Genomic DNA, 20,964 nt, shown 5'->3' on the forward strand with positions numbered 1-20,964 from the left:
CCTCTTTGATTGGGTAAAACGGGTAGAATTCTGAACTCCTGAAATTACTAGTGTTGGTGGCCCCTGGTGCCAGGTAGAGTTCTCAAGTTTTCAGTCCTCAAACATCACCTTTGAGGCCTCATTCGGAACATGACAAAGCCACACAAGTCTTAGGCCCGAGTCCCAGGAAGATCTCAGCACACCTAGGGAAGCCAGCGCACCGACTCCAGCTCCGAGTTTGGCGAAACAATACCAGAGACTTCATACCCCCGCAGGGCCTGCCCAACTCAAAGCCCGCCAGCGGACGCATGCGCAGAACGGGCGAGGGGACGGAAGCCATCCGGGACTCGCAGGCATCCGTACAGCGGTCACATTCTCGGAAAGGCCTGGTTCCCTCGTCGCGGTGAGGAACTCCCTGGCAACGACTATGTAACATCACTGCCCGAAGAGAAACAAGGGAAGCAACCTTCCGCTCTCCGGCGCGCTTCCGTTTCAAACCCTAACTTCCGGTTCGTTAGCCGGTTCCGGTCCCCGCCTCTCACTTCCGGTCGCCTTGGATTCCGCTGCGGACGGTTTCTGCGTTCACTGCGGCCGGTTCCGCCGCGCTCCAGGTGAGGGGATGCGGGGCACCACGGCGCGCCGTGGGGCTGGGGGACGCAGCTTTGCTGTCCTCGCGACCCGGCCTCCACTGTGGCCGGGCGGGCGGGCTGGTGGCTGCTCGTGGGGGCCCCGCCCGCGGCTGCCCAGGTTCGCGGCCCAGGCCTCCGGCCCCGGCCGGCTCTTCACAGGGGCCGACGCCCTCCCATCCAGCCTCGTCGCCTAGGTGGAGGGCTTCCGGCGCCTCAGTGTATTTTGCGTTCCCAAACCTTTATTCCTCCCTCTTCTGGGGTTTGTCCGTCTCTCCCTCCTCCCTGTTGAACGTATCCCGGCCCTCTCGGGTTTTGGGGTCTTTGCCTGCCTTCTGTGCTGTCTCATACCAGTCACTTCCCACAGCTTTCTTCTCTGCACTCCCTCGCAGTTGCTGTCCTGCTCTCCCGAGGAGGAGTTGACGGTACTTCAACAGTTACCCTTTACTGGGCGTGTTTAAATTTAACTCCCTCCCCTCAATTCCCAAGGTGTTAACTTTTGCTGCTGTTACTTTCAAATTAACTGCCTTTGCTACTTTTTAGTTGTGTGGTCTCGGGCAATTTGTTTTTCCTCTTTTTCAATTTTTTAGTCTGTATAATGAAGACAGTAGTTGTCAGTTTAGGATTGTGAAGATTAATGAGATTATTCAATTAAGTTGTTGAGCATGTTATCATTTTCCTATCTTCACCACCATTCGTATTGCTTTTTATAGTATACAAAGTGATGTCACGGCTGTTATCGCAGGGATTAACACTATTCTTGTCAAGTAAACATTCCTGCCTTGACTAGGCAAGTCACCACTGTATGTTAGAAGAATTTACCCAAACAGCCGTTCTTGACTGTAGTTTCACCATAAAGGTGTGCTCCTTGCTTACTTTTTCGGGTTTGATTGCCACATTTACCCCTAAAATCATTTTTCAGTTTATAAATCTGATAGGGTCTGCAGTGATACAAAACATTAAAATTGTGTAAGAAAGAAGGCTAAATGTGAAAACATAAAATGACTCATGCATTTGCATTGCATTGCTCCATTGTTGTTAATGATCTAAATATTGAAGGAATGAGGTTCAGTAACTTTGAAAAACAGTTTTAAGGACTTTATGCGGTAAAATTTTTTATGGTGTTTGTTTTGTTGTGCTTGGTCCTTTAGAGCAATTGTCAACTTGGAGATCCCACTTGTGGCATGGGTGATGACGTTTGTATACTGTTTTACTAAGCACATAGAGCCCATGCCATCTGGCACATTTTTTTTCTAAGGCTGAGAAAACTGAAGAGCCTAGAGCATGCTGGCTCTCAAACTTTAGCATGCCTCAGAGATGGGAGAGGGGAAGACAGAGATTGTTAAAACACAGATTTGCTAGGTCTCTTCTCACCAGACCCAGTTACATTCCCAACAAGTTACCAAGCGGGGTCAGTGCTGTTGGATGGTCTGGGGACCACACTTTGAGAACACTGGTCTAGAGGTGCAGTGACTTGTCCACGCTCACCTAGAGTTCAGGTGATCTCACTTCACATGTTCTGCTCTGCCCAACACAATATGCTGTATTAGTGCTACTTGCATTCCTAGCTCTTGTAAATTTTCAGTTTTATTTCCACTTCTCACAGAAAAATAATATTTAAATGATATTTCAATTTGACTCAAAAGGGCCATTTGGCTTTTTATTGAGGATTAAAACGTTTGTTAGAGCAAGTTCTCTCCAAATAGAATACACTGCCCTAAAGTAACACATCTTCTTTAAAGTTTTAGTAGAGCAGGTTGTAAACATAGAATAAATGTAAGTGAATTTACGGTGCTCTTTTCTAATGGGCATGTTGAAGGCACCTTAAATTTCCAAATTACGTTTGCATGTTAAGATTTATAATTTGCCTTCTTTCTTGCAGTTGGTTGTAATACTTGAAGAGTGAAGTCAAATGTTGTATTAAATATATGACAGCATTTGGAAATACCACTACTTTGAGATTAGAAAATCTAGTTCTCTGACCTGTTGGGGGAACAAACCTATGAAAACTGGTAGAAAGCTTTATGGGGGGAGGAGACCTACATGCTATTGTTGATGAGTGGCAGCTGCTGTATAATCTTTGTGTACTTATATCTGTGCCTGTAGGTTTTGTATTTACTGATCTTTGGTGCCTTAACTCCTGTAGATGCAATTCAAGAGAGACAGTTGTGTAAGGGAAGAAACATGAGATTTAGTCAGAAGACTTGTTCTGTTATCAGCTGTGTGCCCATGAGCAGATTACATAACCTCTCTGAACTCCTATTTCCTTAATTGTAAAAGAGGGACAGTTCTTATCAAACAACCTTGTTAAAGGAGATTGAGTAAAAACTGTCCAGTGTATTAAATATGAAACAAATAATGGCCACTTACGATTTATTTAACGCAGTGCCTGGAACACTTCAGTTCTAGTTTTTAAAACAGTTTATGTAACCAGTACTTACTTGTTTAGAGCTTACTATGTGCCAGGTAGTGTGTGACTTACAAAAATTAATTTATTCCTCTTAAGAACCCTGAGAAGTAGGTAGTATTAGCATCCCTATTTTACAGATGAGGAAACCTAGGCACTAAGAGTCAGTTAGCTTTCCAAGGTTAAATAGCTAATAAGTGGGAGAGCTGAGCTCTGAACCCAGGTAATCTGTCTCTAGAGTTTATGCTCTTAACAACTCACTGTCCTACCTTGCAAATGGTAAATGAACATGGACGGTCCATCATGGAGGAACTTGCCAGTAGCATAAACCTGATCAGAGAGGGAGGAATAGTTAGCTCATTTATTGCAACTTTCCACTTGAACAGGGAGAATCTGATAGAATATTAGGAAGTTGTAACTTTAAGCCAAAAATTGAGAGGGTGGGAGAATTTTAACTTTGACTCCTGATAACTTTTGGCATTCTGATAACATTTCTGTAAGTAGAAAATCCTGTTTCTCTACCATCAAGTTGTAAAATAGGACTCAAATGACACAGTTTATAAAATTTAAAGTTACAAGTTTACATACATCTTTGATATATCTATTTTAAATTGTATATGCCTTTCTTTCTAGGTATCTTTTTCTGAACAAAAGCTGCCTCATCGTATGTTTCAAGGATGGCTCTTCCTATCATTGTAAAATGGGGTGGACAGGAATATTCAGTGACCACACTTTCAGAAGATGATACTGTGCTAGATCTCAAACAGTTTCTCAAGACCCTTACGGGAGTGCTACCAGAACGCCAGAAGTTACTTGGACTCAAAGTTAAAGGTAATTTTCTCCCTTCTTCAAATTTATTGCATTGATATATTTATGAATCTTTTTAATAGCTATTATCTGTTCACTTTAGTAAGTCTTTCCTCTTGGAGATTTCTTTGATAGGGATATCCCTAAAATTTTTTTGATGGTACAAGTAAGAATATTTAAGGATACCTGAAAATACCACCACTATTAAGATTACTTTTGATTTCCTCTGACAGTTGATGTTTGCTTGTTAAACCTGTGACATGGAAGTCCCAGGTAAACAGTGTAATTTCTTTCTTTTTTTTAAGACTTATATATTATTTATTTAATTTTTTTTATTTAATTTTTTTTTTTTGGCTATGTCGGGGTCGGGTCTTAATTGCGGCACTCGGGATCTTCGTTGAGGCATGCGGGATCTTTCTTTGTGGCGTGTGGGCTTCTTTCTAGTTTTGGTGTACGGGTTTTCTTTAGTTGTGGCACGCAGGCTCCAGAGTGCATGGGCTCTGTAGTTTGTAGCATGCGGGCTCTAGTTGAGGCACACGAGCTCAGTCGTTGTGGCGCACGGGCTTAGTTGCCCCGCGGCATGTGGGATCTTATTTCCCTGACCAGGGATCGAACCCGCGTCCCCTGCTTTGTAAGGCGGATTCTTTACCACTGGACCACCAGGGAAGTCCCCAGTGTAATTTCTAGTATGTGTCTTTTAGCACAGCCTTTTCATTACAGCTTGGGCCTTTTACTCTCCCCAAATTATCTTTTCTGTTTCGAAAGTAATAATGATTTGAAAATTACAGGCAGTGTTCACATTCAGTTAAAAGGCACTTTCAAGGTGTTTGTCTTATCATTGAACGGTGAGTTCTGAGTAGCAGTAAATGTACAGTAATCTCAGGCACTCAATTTTCAGGACTTTCTGGAAAACAGTCATCTTCATCTTGAACAACAGAATAAAACATGAATTTATTTTGTTTAGTTAGTTGAATTAAAGGTGTTCCTCTAAGAGTTTGGGAAAAATTCCAACCTTGTGTTAATTACTACTTCTTAGTGTGTTAGAAATTACTAATTCAGCAGTAACAGTTTGTTAATTTAAGAAAAAATACTTGCTGTGGAATCTGTACCAAACCTTTTAATGTTAGGGTTTTGTGTAATGGGATAGTGAAACCAGCACCTGAACTTTAGTGAGAAAACAGTCATTTGCTTGTATTGTAGGCAAACCTGCAGAAAATGATGTTAAGCTTGGAGCTCTCAAACTGAAACCAAATACTAAAATCATGATGATGGGAACTCGTGAGGAGAGCTTGGTAAATGTTTACTTTTGTTACCATTTGTCCCTTTGAAGATATTATGGTTTATATCACACTGTTGTATCATAGTTTTAATTGTGGTAAAATTGTCAGTTTAGCAGTCAATGAAAAGTAAAAGCTGCACAATGAATGTATTATTAACTCAGCAGAAGGCAAATACTGGGAAATTTGTTAGTGTATAGCTAGCTGTAAGTGTAGTAGTAGTGCTAATGGTCAAATTTAACATGGTAAATCTGCCCAGTGAACATATATAACAAAATATAAAATGTGGACGTTTTCCCGTAGTGTGTGCTTGCAAGACTCTTGGACTCAAATTGTACCTCTTATTTGTTTTTTATGCTATGAATGTATTTGTTATGTTAATGATAATATGGTCAAACAAAACTATTTTTCATCTTAATAGGAAGATGTCTTAGGTCCACCTCCTGACAATGATGATGTTATTAACGACTTTGATATTGAAGATGAAGTAGTTGAAGTAGAAAATAGGTGAGTGCTTTTCATCATCAAAGGAAATTGGTTGTAATTTGAGAAAAAGTGAATATTTCATCTGATTTTATTTTTCGTTAGGGAGGAAAACCTACTGAAAATTTCCCGCAGAGTAAAAGAGTACAAAGTGGAAATTTTGAATCCTCCCAGGGAAGGGAAAAAACTTTTGGTACTAGATGTTGATTATACATTATTTGGTAAGTCAGCTAAAACTGTGCTCCATCTTCTGTTATCCACAATAGCATTTTCCCCTTTTATTTCTTTGTTTTTCCCTTGCAATATGAAATATTTGAAAGCTTTTCTTTTTATTTTAAAAGTAAATCATTTTATTGTAAGAGAAAAAAGAAGTCATCTGTAATCCCAAGATCCAAAGATGACTACTCATATTTTTATGTGCATCTTCCAGGGTGTTTGTATGTATGTCCTTTTTATGCTTACTTAATGATATATTGAACATCGCAGTCATTTAACATTCATTGTGAGTTAAATATGTGTATTTTTTGGTCAGGCGCTTTTCTAGTTTATGGATGTGTGATGATTTAATCAAGTGATTCCCTATTGATTAACACTTAACATTTTATGATTATTTAAAAATCATTTTTGATATTTTATTCCTGGTTTTCTATTTAATTATGTTCAAGGCAGATTCTTGAATTTAAAATTTCATGTCAACAAAAAAGAAATTTGTTCTTTCATCCTCTAATATTGCCAGAAATGATTAGTTAACTCCTGATATTAGAATGAATTTATTTACCTCTAATCCTTAACTTTAAGTACATGTCATAAGTTAGCGTAAATTTTTTTAAAAATTTGATTATTAAGTTAATCAAACCTGTTATTTTGGTGAAATATGATTATATTTGGGAGGTAAATGGCTAAAAAGTGAGTATATGTGGCCCTAATTTTTCATATCCTAAAATAACATCTACGTTTTAGAGATTAGATGAGAAAAAAATTTACTGTTTATTATATAAACCTGAATTCTGGGTATCGGTCTTTGCAAATTGAACAGAATTGATCAATTAAAATTGGATTGCAAGAATATTGAATTGTGTGCTTTGAAGACATCCCTTTGTCAGCTGATGTAAGTTAGTCTGAAGTAGTTTGTATTTGAGTGTTTCTGTTACATTTCAGAAGTTTAATTGATATTAGGTACTTGTCCATGATAATAAACTAATCATCATCTCTAACTGATTTTCTTTTAGACCATAGGTCTTGTGCAGAGACTGGGGTAGAATTAATGCGGCCATATCTTCATGAATTCCTAACATCTGCATATGAGGATTATGACATTGTTATTTGGTGTAAGCTATATTTCTTGTTCAGATTTCCATGAAAATAAGGTTGTTCCTTATATTACTCTGCTTTATAAAATGTGACTTAAATTTTATATTTTGCAAATTTCTGATGAAGCATGTTTGACTTTCTTGCATCACAATATAAACTTATGTGTATTTGCCAAATAACCACTGAAATAATTAAATATAGGAAGAGAGTAGATTATGGTGTGGAAAAAAAATGGCCTTATTTCCACAAGATCCCACCTTGATTAGGATCTTTTCTTTCTGATCTTTGCTATAGAATCTTTGATGCTTTAGTATATTGTTGCTTTCTCCTTTCTTCGTCACTCTAGTCTCAAAACACTTGGAGAAAGATAAGTATTAAAAAAAATTTTACAGTGATGTAGTTCAGAAATAAAGGCAATATGAATTTACTCAAGGAAAATCAATAAATGGACTAAAGCAATGTTACTCAGCTTGTGGTCTGCCATTCCAGGAACTTACAGGTCTGTGGTAACAGTGAGTTTGCTCCAAAAAGTAAATTTACTACATTACTGAGCACACTGTTTAGTTCAGGTGACAATCTTTTTGTGGCACGACTTTCTGAAAAGGGAAGGGGAGTGTATTGATTTACATCTCACCTTCCCACAGACATTTAAAGTTACCTCTTGGCAATGTCATAAGCAGAAAAGAGCTATCCTAATTGTGAATTAAATAAAATCCCTAAAGATGGTAATCGTACTAGGTTTTTGATGAGAGGCCACATAGTTGTTCTGCAGTTTGTAAATTTCCTTTGTATTTTCTTTTATAATCAGAGTATCTCAATAGTTTAGTGTTACTATGAGTGCATAGCCATTACAATTCAATACGTAGTTAAATACGTAATTTTCTGGTTTATAAGATACAGAGAAGAAAGCTTTCTGGGAAGCAGTTTTTTGTTCAGCAACTCTGACATCTGAGATGACATTTGAGAAAAAAGTTTATTCTCTAAATGTTAGAGTAGACTTAGGGACTTTGAGAACTTTTTACAATCATGTTTAAAATAAATTTTTTTTAAAAAATGAATTTCATGGTAGTACGTTGAAAAGAGCACCTCATTTTGGAGCTAAATAGAATAGGGTTTTAATCCTGGCTCTGACCTCACTTTGTGACACTAGACAGGTCAGTTAATTGCTCTGAGCCTTAGCTTCCTCATCTGAGAAATGAAGATAAATAAATCTATATTACAGGGTAGTTGTAAGAATAAAATGTTGGTATAGCAACTAGTAACATGTCTGACATGTAATAGTTTCTTAATAATTAGAAACTCTTTTTATTAGCTGTAAATCTTTCTGTTTTTCATCTGGGGATTATAGTCCTAAAGTATATTCTGAATTAAAAAAATTGTTTTTCCCTATCGCCTGATTGTTGTCATTGTAGATACATCAATCTCTAAAATTCTAGTTCAACTGACCAGTTTTGCATGTAAGGTGATTTTGGTTCTTGTATGTGTGCTAAAGATTTTTATTTTGAGGACTCAGCTACCTCTTTGCCCTTAAATAATATACACACACTCATATACACACTTTAAATAATTGAACTCCTTTTTCCATTTTTAAACATTTTACTTTGTAATACCTATATAGTTTAGTCCAATAACTTGAGATGAGTAGGGCACATAAAACTGAAGTTTGAATTTTTATCAGTGATCTCAGAAGTGGTTGGTGTCTGACAATGAGCAGGCACGTAACATAGATAGGGTTTGTGAATTTAGTTGCCTCAGACTTCTTGTTAAAAGCTGCTGGACTCAATGAGCACTAAGTTTGCTGAGCCTGGCAAAATGCTAATTTTCATTAGCATTTTTTGACAGTCTTCAGCCTAGCAGTCTTCAGCATAAACTTTTGGCACATAACATTAATCTGCTTATGTTGACATATATACCTGTGTGTTGCCTGGCAGTAGGAACGCAGAAGAAAATGGAGATCCAGGCACCCTAAATTCAAGTTTAGAACTAATAGAGAACAGTATTAGGGCTGTTTTTAAAAGGGTGGTTAGGTCTTGATTTATGAATTTCCTAGGTTCAGAGTTCTTTTGAGCATTGGTTACCTTATCTTTTAGATAAAAGTTGTTTCAATGTTACTGTCTTGAAGACATACCAAAATAAGTTTATTTTTATAAATAGTTAAAAGGAAATTACCATAAATATGCTAGGGATTGTTTGTGATGTATTTGAACTTTTAGTCTTGCTTAGAAAACTTAACTGATTTATACAGAAGAAAGATTTTTTAAATGAAATTCAAGCTTTTCATACATATTGTGTTATCATTCCTCATGTTTTAGCTGCAACAAATATGAAGTGGATTGAAGCTAAAATGAAAGTAAGTGTTAGAAAACAATCCATTTAAGAACGTTTTGAAACTGCATTTGTCTTTTTAGAAAGTTCCGAATTGAATTAATTTCATTGTCATTGGAGGGCATTTAGTAGCAAAACAAATGCCAGTATCAGGAGTTAGAGGTGTGTTTAAAGTCTGCTTAATGGTGGTTTGCATTGATTACCTATGTCTTTTTCAAGAAAAAGTACAGCAAAGCTTCCTCTCCTCTTTCTCCCATTTTACGCTAATACTTTCTTTTCCTTCTTTTCTCTGGTATGTGATACTTAAAGGAGTGATGCTCTTCTAAAATATTAAATTGGGAAGTAACCTGTTTCTGGTAGTACATTGAAAAGGGCCCCTCATTTTGGAGCTAAATAGACTAGGGTTCTTTGGACTACCATTTATCGATTTCGCTTCGTGAAACTAAAATGCTTGCTAGTTGTTGAGCAAGGTGTGGTAGCCAGGGGGGTAGAAAGTTGGCATTATGGGAAATTATAACTGGACTTTTCATAAAGCCTGGAATTTTCCACATTATTGTATTTTAACCACATGAATATTTGTATTTATAGGAGCTGGGAGTGAGTACAAATGCAAATTACAAGATAACCTTCATGTTGGACAGTGCTGCTATGATAACAGTGCATACTCCAAGGAGAGGATTAATAGATGTAAGAAGTCATTTTACTTTTTATTGAAAGACTTGCTTGTTTTCTGGTGTACTTTTATATTTATATTGATGGAATAAACTACACAGAGTTTAGAAATACATCTGAGTGGATAATAAAATATCAGTTGAGTTTTGACATAGGAAGATGTATTTCAGGTTAACAGATTTGAATTTTAGTGACAAAGTTAAGGATCTTGAGGAAGGACTGTCAAGAAAGGTCATGGTTAATTGTCCTGTGATGATAACAGCACAGTGTTGCTAAAGACAGAGTAGGTGTGAAAAAATACTGAATGTTGTCAAGGAAGATACTAGAAACAGACCAGGACACACTTGCCCTGCCCTCTATGAAACTGATAAATAAAAGCAGATATATCATGATGCATGTACTTTGGGGTGATGTACGTGAAGCCCTAGAGAAAGCAATAAGAACCATCAGGGAAGAGTTGGGCTAAAAAGATTAAGGTTCTTCACTTTGTTTACTTGTCAAGTAACTAGTCATATTATGAACTTCTATGATCTGCAAGGCCCTGTAATGGGCACTGTTGGGAATAAAGAGATGAGGAGACATGGTCCATACCTTTTGGAAACACAGACTAATAGGAATTGGGGAGAACTTAGCAAACTAGGAATGCTTAGGGAAGACAGTATTAAAATTGTCAAAGTCATAAAAGTCATAAATAGAATTGTTTATGTGTGTGTGGAGTTTTCAATAAAGGAGATACTGCGTACATCAAGGAAAAATATAATATATTACCTACTAAAGTGGTACATGTACAAAGTCTAAACAGTAAAAAGAAGTTTGGGAAGTGTTAAACAGGAGTGTTTATAATAATGAAAAATTAAAGGAATAAAAAGAAATCCTCAATAACAAATCCCTACAGCAGTAGTGAGTTGGTTGTACACATTTTTGTTCGTCCATTTAATGGAATGCAGCTAATTATTTGATGCAGTATTTAGTACTTCAGAAATTTTTCATGATACATTATTAAAGTGAAAGAAGTATTTTAGCAGTATTTGCAAACTGTTAGAAAATAGTTTTTAACCGTTGTTTGGTTCAGGGGTTCCCTTAGCTTAACAAAAGATCTGTGAACTCTTTGAGGTTGCTGCTGTTTCTGTATCAGAAAGACTGGAGAAATATATCAGAATATCTAGTTGCATTCTTTGGTACTAACTGGATTATAGGTAATTAAATATTTTCCTTTGTGCTTTTTTGTGTTTTCAGATTTTTTCTACAGTCAGCAATATTACTTCTCTAATTGAAAACAAGGTAGCTCATGTTTTGGAGAACATATGGTGCTTGCCCTAATTGCAAAATGACAGCACTATTTAAGAAGATGTAGGATTTCTAACCCTTGGTGTCATAAAGCTCTTGTATTTTTTGAGGCTTTATGTTGGCTAAGAAAACCAAGAATCTGGTTTATTGTGTCAGTTTCTATATATTTGGCTTCAAGTATTTGGGGGGTTTGTTTCAGTAGTAAACAAATAGTGCAGACAAATACAGCAAATAAAATTTTAGTGAAATTAAAATATTTGAATAACATTTTTTGCAGTAATGAGGATACTAAGGAAAATAAAAGGTTTTCTCCATATTAAAAGAAATTATAGAGGAGAAAAAACATTTTAAAATTAATGACAACCCTTGTCACCATTTATTTACTACCATTTAATCTCGTATAATTATTATTATCATCATATAATCTCACATTACCATCAATGAGACTACTGCCTTCAGCAAAAAGTACTTTTTCTTCTAAAAGTTAATGTATTTAAAATATTTTTGTGAGTGTGTAAAGTATATTCACATGATTCACAAATAAAGTGTATAGTGAAAAGTATTCCTCCCTCCTGGACCCTCCAGCCACTTAACTTTCCTTCCTTCAAGCAATCACTATTATTTCTTGTGTGATCTTACATAGAATTTACGCAGGTATCAATAGATATGAATAACTGAGGAATTACTTTTTTGAAGGCTCATTTTAAGAATTCAGAAATAAAAGCAAGAATTTACAAATTACAGTGTTCTGAAGTTAAATAATCAGATGCCCTAGAAATTGTGCACCTATACCACTGAACTAAGGAGAAAGTCCATTTTTCCTTTACAAAATATATAAATATTGTAATAAAAGAACGAGGTACATTGTCATTAAGGTTTTCTAGTTTTGAAAACAGACCCCATGTGAAACCTCAAGCCCTGAGGGGACATGTGAATGCTCAGCAGACATCTAAACAAATACTAGATTTTTTTAAAATTAAATACTTTTTTTGATCCCAAATCTTCATATTGAAATTATAGGAAGTCTTATAATGGGCTTAGTTCCATTAGACATGAACAGACCTTTCAGAAGTTGACATTGAAGATATATTGTCCCTTACAGTGTGTTGCATCTTGGTTCTGTTCTGTTCACACAGCCAGCCATCACTGTCTCATGGTAAAGGAACGCTCTGGCATAGTTCTGCAGGGCATTTTGCAGTATTTCTGCTTTTAAGAAAGGATGAACTATTGATGAAATTTGAGTTAAATCTAAACTTTTATTCTAAGGTAAAGCCTCTTGGTGTTATATGGGGAAAGTTTTCGGAGTTTTACAGCAAAAAAAACACCATCATGTTTGATGACATAGGAAGAAATTTTCTAATGAACCCACAGAATGGACTAAAGGTAAGACATAATTTTACTTGCTGTTCTCACATATGCTGGATTATGTAGTAGAACGTTAGCACTATTGAATTTTATAAATTTTTGGAAGTAGTGTATTATCCTGGCAAGAAAAGCTTAAGTGTCTAGAAAAATTCATATAAAATTGAGCATTCTCTTTTTTTGCTTGGTATCTCCTTAGTTAACCAACTCATCCAGATGGTTTGTTTTGTTTTGTTTTTCTAATGTTTTTTTTTACATAAATTTATTTTATTTATTTATTTTTGGCTGTGTTGGGTGTTTGTTGCTGCGTGTGGGCTTTCTCTAGTTGTGGCAAGCGGGGGCTTCTCTTGTTGTGGAGCACCGGCTCTAGGCGCACAGGCTTCAGTAGTTGTGACATGTGGGCTCCGTAGTTGTGGCTCGTGGGCTCTAGAGCGCAGGCTTAGTAGTTGTGGCGCATGGGCTTTGTTGCTCCGTGGCATGCGGGATCTTCCCGGACCAGGGCTCGAACCCGTGTACCCTGCATTGGCAGACAGATTCTTAACCACTGTGCCACCAGGGAAGCCCCCATCCAGATGTTTTATTTTCAGTTAGCGCTGTGGAGCAACATGAGCTTACTGACATTGACTTTTAGCATCAAAAGTGAAAGCATCAGACATTCTATTGGATACAAATCTTGAATTTCTGATGTTCTAGTTAGCTGGAAAGCTGGCAATAAGGGTATTTTTCCTTTTTAAACTGAAACTAATAAAAGGTTTTTGAAAATTCATATAGTCTAAGTGGAGAGCTTAGAATTATGAAATGCTGGAGCTAGAAGGAACCTCAGTCATCTTTTATAGAAACAATCTGAGGATCAGAAAGTTAATGACTTGCCCAAGGTCATGTATGTAACTGGTTAATGATAGAATTTGAGTTAGAACCCAAGTAACTTGGTTTCTAGGCCAGTGATGATCTTAGCATTAACTCACATGCAATCTTATATAGGCATCATAGTGATATTTAACCCTGGTAGCAGCGTAAAATTGGTAAGAGAGAAATTTGAAACTTAAAATTTCTGGTACCTGTGGTTGCCTATGTGTAAATACAATATGAAAATGGAAAAGATAGCTCTGTATTATGGTACAATGCAAATGGAGTCTCCATTTGAAGTGTAAGTCCTGACACTAAGATACTTTTAATCTCAGTCCTGAACTTTTCCACCAGCTGAATTCTTTTTTTTAATGTTTTGTTTTTTTTTTTAAATTAATTTACTTATTTTGGCTGCGTTGGGTCTTCATTGCTGAGCGCGGGCTTTCTCTAGTTGCAGTGAGTGGGGGCTACTCTTTGTTGCGGTGCGCGGGCTTCTCATCACGGTGGCTTCTGTTGTTGCAGAGCGTGGGCTCTAGGTGCGTGGGCGTCAGTAGTTGTGGCATGTGGGCTCAGTAGTTGTGGCTCGCAGGCTCAAGAGCACAGGCTCAGTAGTTGTGGCGCACGGGCCTAGTTGCTCCGCGGCATGTGGGATCTTCCCGGACCAGGGCTTGAACCTGTGTCCCCTGCATTGGCAGGTAGATTCTTAACCACTCTGCCACCAGGGAAGTCCCCACCAGCTGAATTCTTGATGACTTTAAAAGACAAGAGAGAAAAACTTGAAGAAGGTAGATTTTTGAAGCTCTCCGTACAGACTGTTGATGTGGTCTTTAGTGTACAATGAGGATAGTTTAGGGACTGAATATTAATCTAGGTAGTGAATTGCCACAAATATAAAAGCTGTTGACTTGGAAGAAAAGTACTTGGTGTAGACTGGTGGTTATGCTGTCCTTTAAAAATGATTTCTGTTTGAGGCTTTAGGAGAAGTGCTTTTCCTGTGTGTAGTTTATGAGGTATAAGGTACAAAAGTACGTTCTTCAGTCTTGAGGAAAGATTCAATTGATCTAAGCCAAATTTTGTATGAAACTAATGGTGTCTGTACTGGAAAGGAGGTAAAGTCATGGTATTTAAGGAATGATTAAATTTTTTTTAACTGAGGTATAATATTAGTTTCAGGTATACAACATAATTTATGATTTGATATTTGTTTATATTGTGAAATGATCACCACAATAAGTCTAGTTAACTAACATCTGTCACCATACATAGTTACAGAATGTTTTCTTCTGATGAAAACATTTAAGATCTGCTCTCTTAGCAACTTTCAAATATGCAGTATGGTATTGTTAACTATAGTTGCTGTGCTATACCTTACATCCCCATGACTTATTTATTTTATAACTGGAGGTATGTACCTTTTGACTCCCTTTACCCATTTCTCCCACCCACCCATCTCTGGCAACCACCAGTATGTTCTTTCTGTTCTCTGTGTGTATGAGCTTGGCTTTATGTATGTGTTTTGTTTTTGTTTTTGTTTTAGATTCTACATATAAGTGAGACAGGGAATGGTTTTTGAGAAGAGCTTTAACTTAAAAATATATATATATTAGTTTCATGTGTGTTTTTAGAAGAAACATTATTTTCCCAGCCAACGTTTGGGCCCTCCTCATCTCTGGATGCAGAGAGATGATGATATAAACTTCTAGTTCTTTATGTTACTTTAGAGCAAGTTGTTTGTTTGTTTTTTAGCAGAGTACTCAGTAGAATCATTGAAGGAATTCCTAAAAATATGTAAGTTTCTGCCTCCAAAAATTCTAATTCAGGAGAGGTATTTTTAAGCATTCTACAGGTAATCTCTCGCATGTCTCCTTTTGAAAGCCTCTTTTAAGAAGGTAGTAATTAATGATCTGCCCATGTTGACATAGAAGTGGTTTTGAAATTGTGAAATATTCTAAATTCTGTTTTGTTATCACAGTTCCATAGTGTTTCTGGTAGAAATCTCAGAGATTTCACAGATATCTTAAAGAGTGCTTATTTTTAAAATAGTTAACTTCTAATATAAGCTTACTAATCTTAAGGTTTGAAATATATAACATAGGAGGCTTTGTCAATTATGAATATAGTACTGAACTAAAGGAACTTGAATTTTGGTCATGGATTAATCAGTAGTTACTCTGAACTTCACTTTTATTATTTATATAAGGAAATGGTGATTTAAGAGAATGCGGATAATCTAAACATTCTTAATTTCCTAAAAATGTTTTTTGATATGAGCAGCGGTGGTAATATATGTTGCCTGCCCTTCTAGTGATCACTTTGATCATTCTTGAAGAATGGAACAGTGATTATACTAAAACAGTTGAAGTCAGTTAGGTGAATTTTTTCCACTTAACTAGTTTAACTTTTAGATCCAGAATTTTTGGGGTATTTTAGTTTTGTTACTTAATAGTGCTTAAGACCAAATGTTTAGAAAGTAAAAGTAACTTAGCAGGGCCTTGGGTTGAAAATCTTACTTACCAGCCACTGACTCTGTACTTTCTCTTTCAGTCTCAATCCCTTCCTGCTTCTATACTTGGAATCACTTTGGTACATTGTATATTAATAGTTTAGAAGTCAATATGTTGCCTTTACAATCTTTTTAAATGAGAGAGTACTTTAAAACATTACAGTATTGCCCAGGATTATGCTGAAACTCATTTCACTACATTCTGATATCATGCCTATTTACGCCTAACTGTAGGGCTTAAGCAGGTCCCTGCAGAGAATTTTCTTGATCTCCTGCAGTCACTGCTGCTGCTGTGAAGCAGCACTGCCCACGCTGCCTGTTTGGAATTAGGATCTCCTACAAGAGTTTGCTTCTGTGCAGACTCTGAAAGCTCTTAATTGGTGCCCTTCAGCCAGAGCCCAGCTGACTAACAGCTGTGGAGGTCCCTGGCCCTAAACTGTTCTGATGTGAATAGAACCTGGAACGTATGGGAAAATTTTCTTCTTACTGTTTCAAGCTGGTGGTGTGTTTTTCCAATGACAGAGAAGTAAATTAAAAAATATTTAAAACCTCTACCCTTGATAGATATGGTAACGACTCCTGTGGGCTCATTGTTCTCAACAGGTGACAATGATTAAATGTCATCTGTTTTTAAATGTCACTATGTAAAATTGACCGGTTTGCATTTTCTCCCAATCACAATAAGGATATATTAATGCTTTACTAAAATGATTTATTCAGTCCTTACAGGAGTATGTGTGATTTTTAAAAGATATTTTTTTTATAATGGAAAAGTTCAAACATAAAAAGAACTACATTGAATTGTATAAACTAACCCCCATGTATGCATTATCCTGTTTAAACAACTTGTTAATTCATGGATGTTTGCTCTATACCTTACCTGCATTTTGAAGCAAATCCCAGATACATTATTTCATCTAAAATTAGTTAAAAGTTTTCGAAATGCTGTCTTGAGTGCTGTATAGATGAGCTGGTGTCTTTAAAAAAGTAGAACTCTTTATTGGAAGTGTAACATAAAGAAAAGTGCATAAAATGTGCAGTTTAACAAATTGTTTTATAAAGAACATATGTAACTACCATTCAAGTCAAGATGTAAAATCCCTTACTAATTGTAGTCTTCAACCCTGTCCACCATCCTGACTTTTATGCTTTTGAAATGAATACTTTTTATCATAAAATATATTGAACTTAAAAATTTAGAAAATATGGCTGATTTTTATGGGAAAACTCATATAATTAAAAATATTTTAATGGAGACTTTACTGATAAAAATGCTTATGATAAAATGTGAGTGAAAATAGATTATACAAATGTGTAATATTTTAGCTATATAAAAATTTCATAGAAAATACTGATGTGAAAATCATCAGTGTTAAAATTTATCTCACTCCCCTGTAGATCAAGCTTGTATTGGGTACCTTTTTATGAATAAAGTGACGTGAATGAGATTATTTAATTAGTAAGAAGCAACTGGATTGATAGAAGGGGGAAAAGTCTAAGCAGTTTTGCAAAGTAGAGAAGCCACATAAGGTTCAAGTGCTATAAGATAGCTGGTGTTGTGAGGTTCAGACTGAAGAGATAACAGAAGGTAAATTAAGTGGAAGAACTTCTACTATAAACATACCATGACTGTCAGTGAGATAATGTAAAAGTAATTCTTAGTATTGACAGCCTTGGTAATATTTTAATCTCAACTGTAATTTAAGTGATAGAATAGTGTAGATTTGTACTAGTTTTCTTACTACAATGTGAAGTGTTGGATAATGTTTGTTTTCTAATAGATAAGACCTTTTATGAAAGCACACCTAAATCGAGATAAAGACAAAGAACTTTTAAAATTAACCCAGTACCTCAAGGAAATAGCAAAGTTAGATGACTTTTTGGACCTAAATCACAAATATTGGGAAAGGTAAGTGCTAATTGCTTATTCATTTCTTCTTTATATTAATGAATGAAAAAATTGTCTGGCAGCTCTGGTATACACATAACTCTTATTTTTTGTTTAAAATGGGTGAATTCTAAAGCTATTTTCTAATCCAGTGACATCTCCCCTGGAATATTTTTCCCTTTCTCTTAACCTCTAACTTGTCCATAAACCCACATCTCTTAAGATCTTTAATACTTCTCTAGTAGAGAGGATTTGAGAGACTAGTACATGTTTGTGATGCTACCTGTTAATTATTTTGTGACATTAAATGGGTTACTCTTTTATGAATCTGTTCTCATACTGTAAAATAATGTCAGGATAAAATAAAATATACTAAAAAGTTTTCTGTTAAAAATTACAAGTAACCTCTGTGTATCAGAAAAATTAGAAAATTTATTCCTTTAGGGAAACAATTACTTGTGATTATGAAAGATAACCACTGTTACCAGCTTGGTGTCTAGTCTTCTAGTCTTTTTTCTGAGCACAAACATAAGTACAAATCTACATATGGACTGCATATAAACGTCAAGATTTTGAGGCAGGAAAAACCTCTGGAGAAGTGAACAGGATTATTAGGTACTGCAAGTACTTTTTTGGAAGTAGATCTTTGAAGAGCTGACTTCACCAATACAGCAACAAAAGAAACTTCATGTAATATAACACTTTGGCTTTTCAAATTACACTTTTGGCTTTTCAGATCACTCATATACTTATGTACTTATATGCCTACATAATACTTATTTATATACTTCTTATTAGAGTCTCATAATCCTATTAGGAGGGTAAGGCTGGCATTTTTATCCACATTTCCTGTAGATGGTGTAACTAAGTCATAGAGATAGTAAATGCCACAGTGTGAGCAAGTTTTACCATCAAAACTTGTCCAGGTCTCCTGATTTTAAGAACTCTTTCCCCATCCCCATAGCTCTGAGTATAGTAATTCATAAATGTGAGAAATAGAGATGTAAACATTTTAATTTATTGGTAGACTCCTATAAAATAATATGAAGAAAAATTTGCTTGATGAATTAACATCTTTGCATCTTTACACTCTTGATCAGAGTTCTTTAGCAGCTTTGGCTCACTACCTTTATGCAAGAAGATCTTCAAATGGACTTTGAGTTTTGGGGGGAAATTATAATACTAGTTAATATATTGCTTTCACATTTGGAAGTAAGGCAGTGTGGAGTGATAGCATGTAGCCTCCAGAGCCTTGTTTTCAATCTGAACTCTGCCACTTTCTTGCTGTATGAACTTGGGCAAATTGCTTAACCTCTTTGTGACTGTAAAATAGAAATAAGTTCTCACTGAACACTCACAGAACTGTTGTGAGGACTAAATGAATTAATGCATGTACTTAGAACAGTGCTTGGCACATAAACAACACGTGTTAGCGATTATTAACAGTTATTACTTATCTTGAAAAGTTTTGTTATTAAAATAAACAACTTTCTTTGGGTAGGAGAGTTAGATTGTTAACTTAAATTTAATGTGATACAGCTTAGACATCTTATTTTATTTCTTGCAGGTATCTCTCAAAGAAGCAAGGACAGTAGTTACAAGCTATACTGGCAGTTATTGAAGATACTTGAGATCCATGAACTTCTTTTTGCTTTTATGCTAAAGATCATTATGATAGTGCTGGACACTGCAGCAAATATCAGACTGCTTATACTTGGTCTTCCAGTTTTTTGTAAATTTAATTTTATATTTTTTGAAGATCATAGCAATACGCCAAAAAAAACAAAAAACAAAAAACACCTTTTTCCCCCTGTATGAATATACTGTAACTCTTGAAAAATATTTTCTCCAGCATAGAGTACTAAATTTTATTCCCCACACACACACAAAAAGTGGACAAAAATGTATGCTTAACAATGTCATTTTGTGACTTTGGAAATAAGTATGTCTTGTGTTTTTGTCTCACTGTGTTGTTGTCTAAGCCCAAACCCACCTTGAAACTACTGTTTTTAAAACCAAAAAAAGAAAAGTTTTTAGTAAGGAACCTAGTTTAGTATGCTTAAAACCACCGAGAGTTTTTCTTATTCCTTTGTCATAAACACAATTTCTCTTATTACTCCACTACTTACATCTCTAAATTCTGAGCTGTCTCAGTTTGGTGTGTATGTGTGTCAGTGTTCTTTGAGTAAAACTGGAAAACGTCTGCTCTGATACAGATATGTCATAGTGTGACAAATAGAAAACATGAGATTGAGGAATGAAACTAAGGAACAAGAGTGTGTTTCTTTGTGGTGGCCAAGTAGAAGCACTCCTGCCTAAAACCGTTGTCCTAAAAGAAGTTAAAGGCAGTACATTTTAAAATGGGACTTATCACTGATTCAGTCCTAAAAAGCATGAACAAAAAGTTTTTGTTCTGTTCCAGCTCTGTCTTCTCTAAGTGCAAACACTGTGTTGCAGTGAAAATATCTAGCCATAAGATTTTTAAAAAAATTTATTTGCAATGCTTATGCCTGCAGATATGTAATGTGATCACTGTTTTGTGTTGACAGTATTGCTTTATACAGTTCTTCTATTTGAAAGGAATCTGATTCTTTCAAATAAACATGGTATGTATTGTTCTTACGGGGGACTATTTCAGTGGTGTAAATAATAAATTCCTTTTCTTAAAACATCAGTTATCTGCTCTATATTATCCCAAATATTTTGCCTCTTTGTTGAATCATGAAACAAACACTAGGTTCGGGCAGGCATCTCTTGAAAAAAAATTAAATGTGTATGGTTTAAAAGTTTGGGAACCCCTAATTAAGATGATTCAATGAAAACGTCTTAATTATGAGGCTCAATTTAAATATTTAAGGATCGAATACAATTTTTTAAAGCATTTAATTGGCACATTTTCCCAGTGTGAAAAGTAGTTTATTATTCCAAGGTAAGGCTTTATCTTTTTAAAAAAACTGAACACTTAAAACTATTTATATAGGTTGATGAAGAGCAAACATTTTCTAAATCAGTATAAACTGAACTACAAAAATTAGCAAGCCTCAGGAAGCAAAGCAAAGTAGGTTCTAAAAAAAAAATATTTTCTGCCATTAGGTGGTGCCCAAACCAAAGTTTATTAGCTGGTATGCTAAATTAAGCAGTCCTGGGAGAACATTGTCATTGTCAGCTTATTGAAATCACATGTGCTTGTG

The 20,964-nt window shown here is 35.7% G+C and overlaps 1 protein-coding gene across 1 annotated transcript; it reads left to right on the plus strand.

Annotated features, from left to right (window-relative positions):
- The first annotated feature begins 441 nt into the window (after positions 1-441).
- UBLCP1 (ubiquitin like domain containing CTD phosphatase 1) lies at positions 442-20,447 on the plus strand. Its single transcript, XM_082379899.1, has 11 exons — positions 442-590; positions 3,646-3,843; positions 5,020-5,111; positions 5,518-5,603; positions 5,685-5,800; positions 6,809-6,907; positions 9,203-9,240; positions 9,804-9,902; positions 12,441-12,557; positions 17,667-17,794; positions 19,341-20,447. The coding sequence occupies exons 2-11, from the start codon at positions 3,690-3,692 to the stop codon at positions 19,366-19,368; spliced, it is 957 nt and encodes a 318-aa protein (XP_082236025.1). The 5' UTR covers positions 442-590; positions 3,646-3,689; the 3' UTR covers positions 19,369-20,447.
- Positions 20,448-20,964: the final 517 nt, after the last annotated feature.

This window comes from Balaenoptera borealis, assembly GCF_965194805.1.
Source record: "Balaenoptera borealis genome assembly, chromosome: 2".
Classification (NCBI taxonomy): domain Eukaryota; kingdom Metazoa; phylum Chordata; class Mammalia; order Artiodactyla; family Balaenopteridae; genus Balaenoptera; species Balaenoptera borealis.

Coding starts and splice junctions, on each gene's coding strand:
- UBLCP1 (XM_082379899.1), top strand. CDS start 3,690: ATGGCTCTTCCTATCATTGTAAAATGGGGTGGACAGGAATATTCAGTG. Junction 5,112..5,517: donor GAACTCGTGAGGAGAGCTTG/GTAAATGTTTAC, acceptor TCATCTTAATAG/GAAGATGTCTTAGGTCCACC. Junction 6,908..9,202: donor TTATGACATTGTTATTTGGT/GTAAGCTATATT, acceptor CTCATGTTTTAG/CTGCAACAAATATGAAGTGG.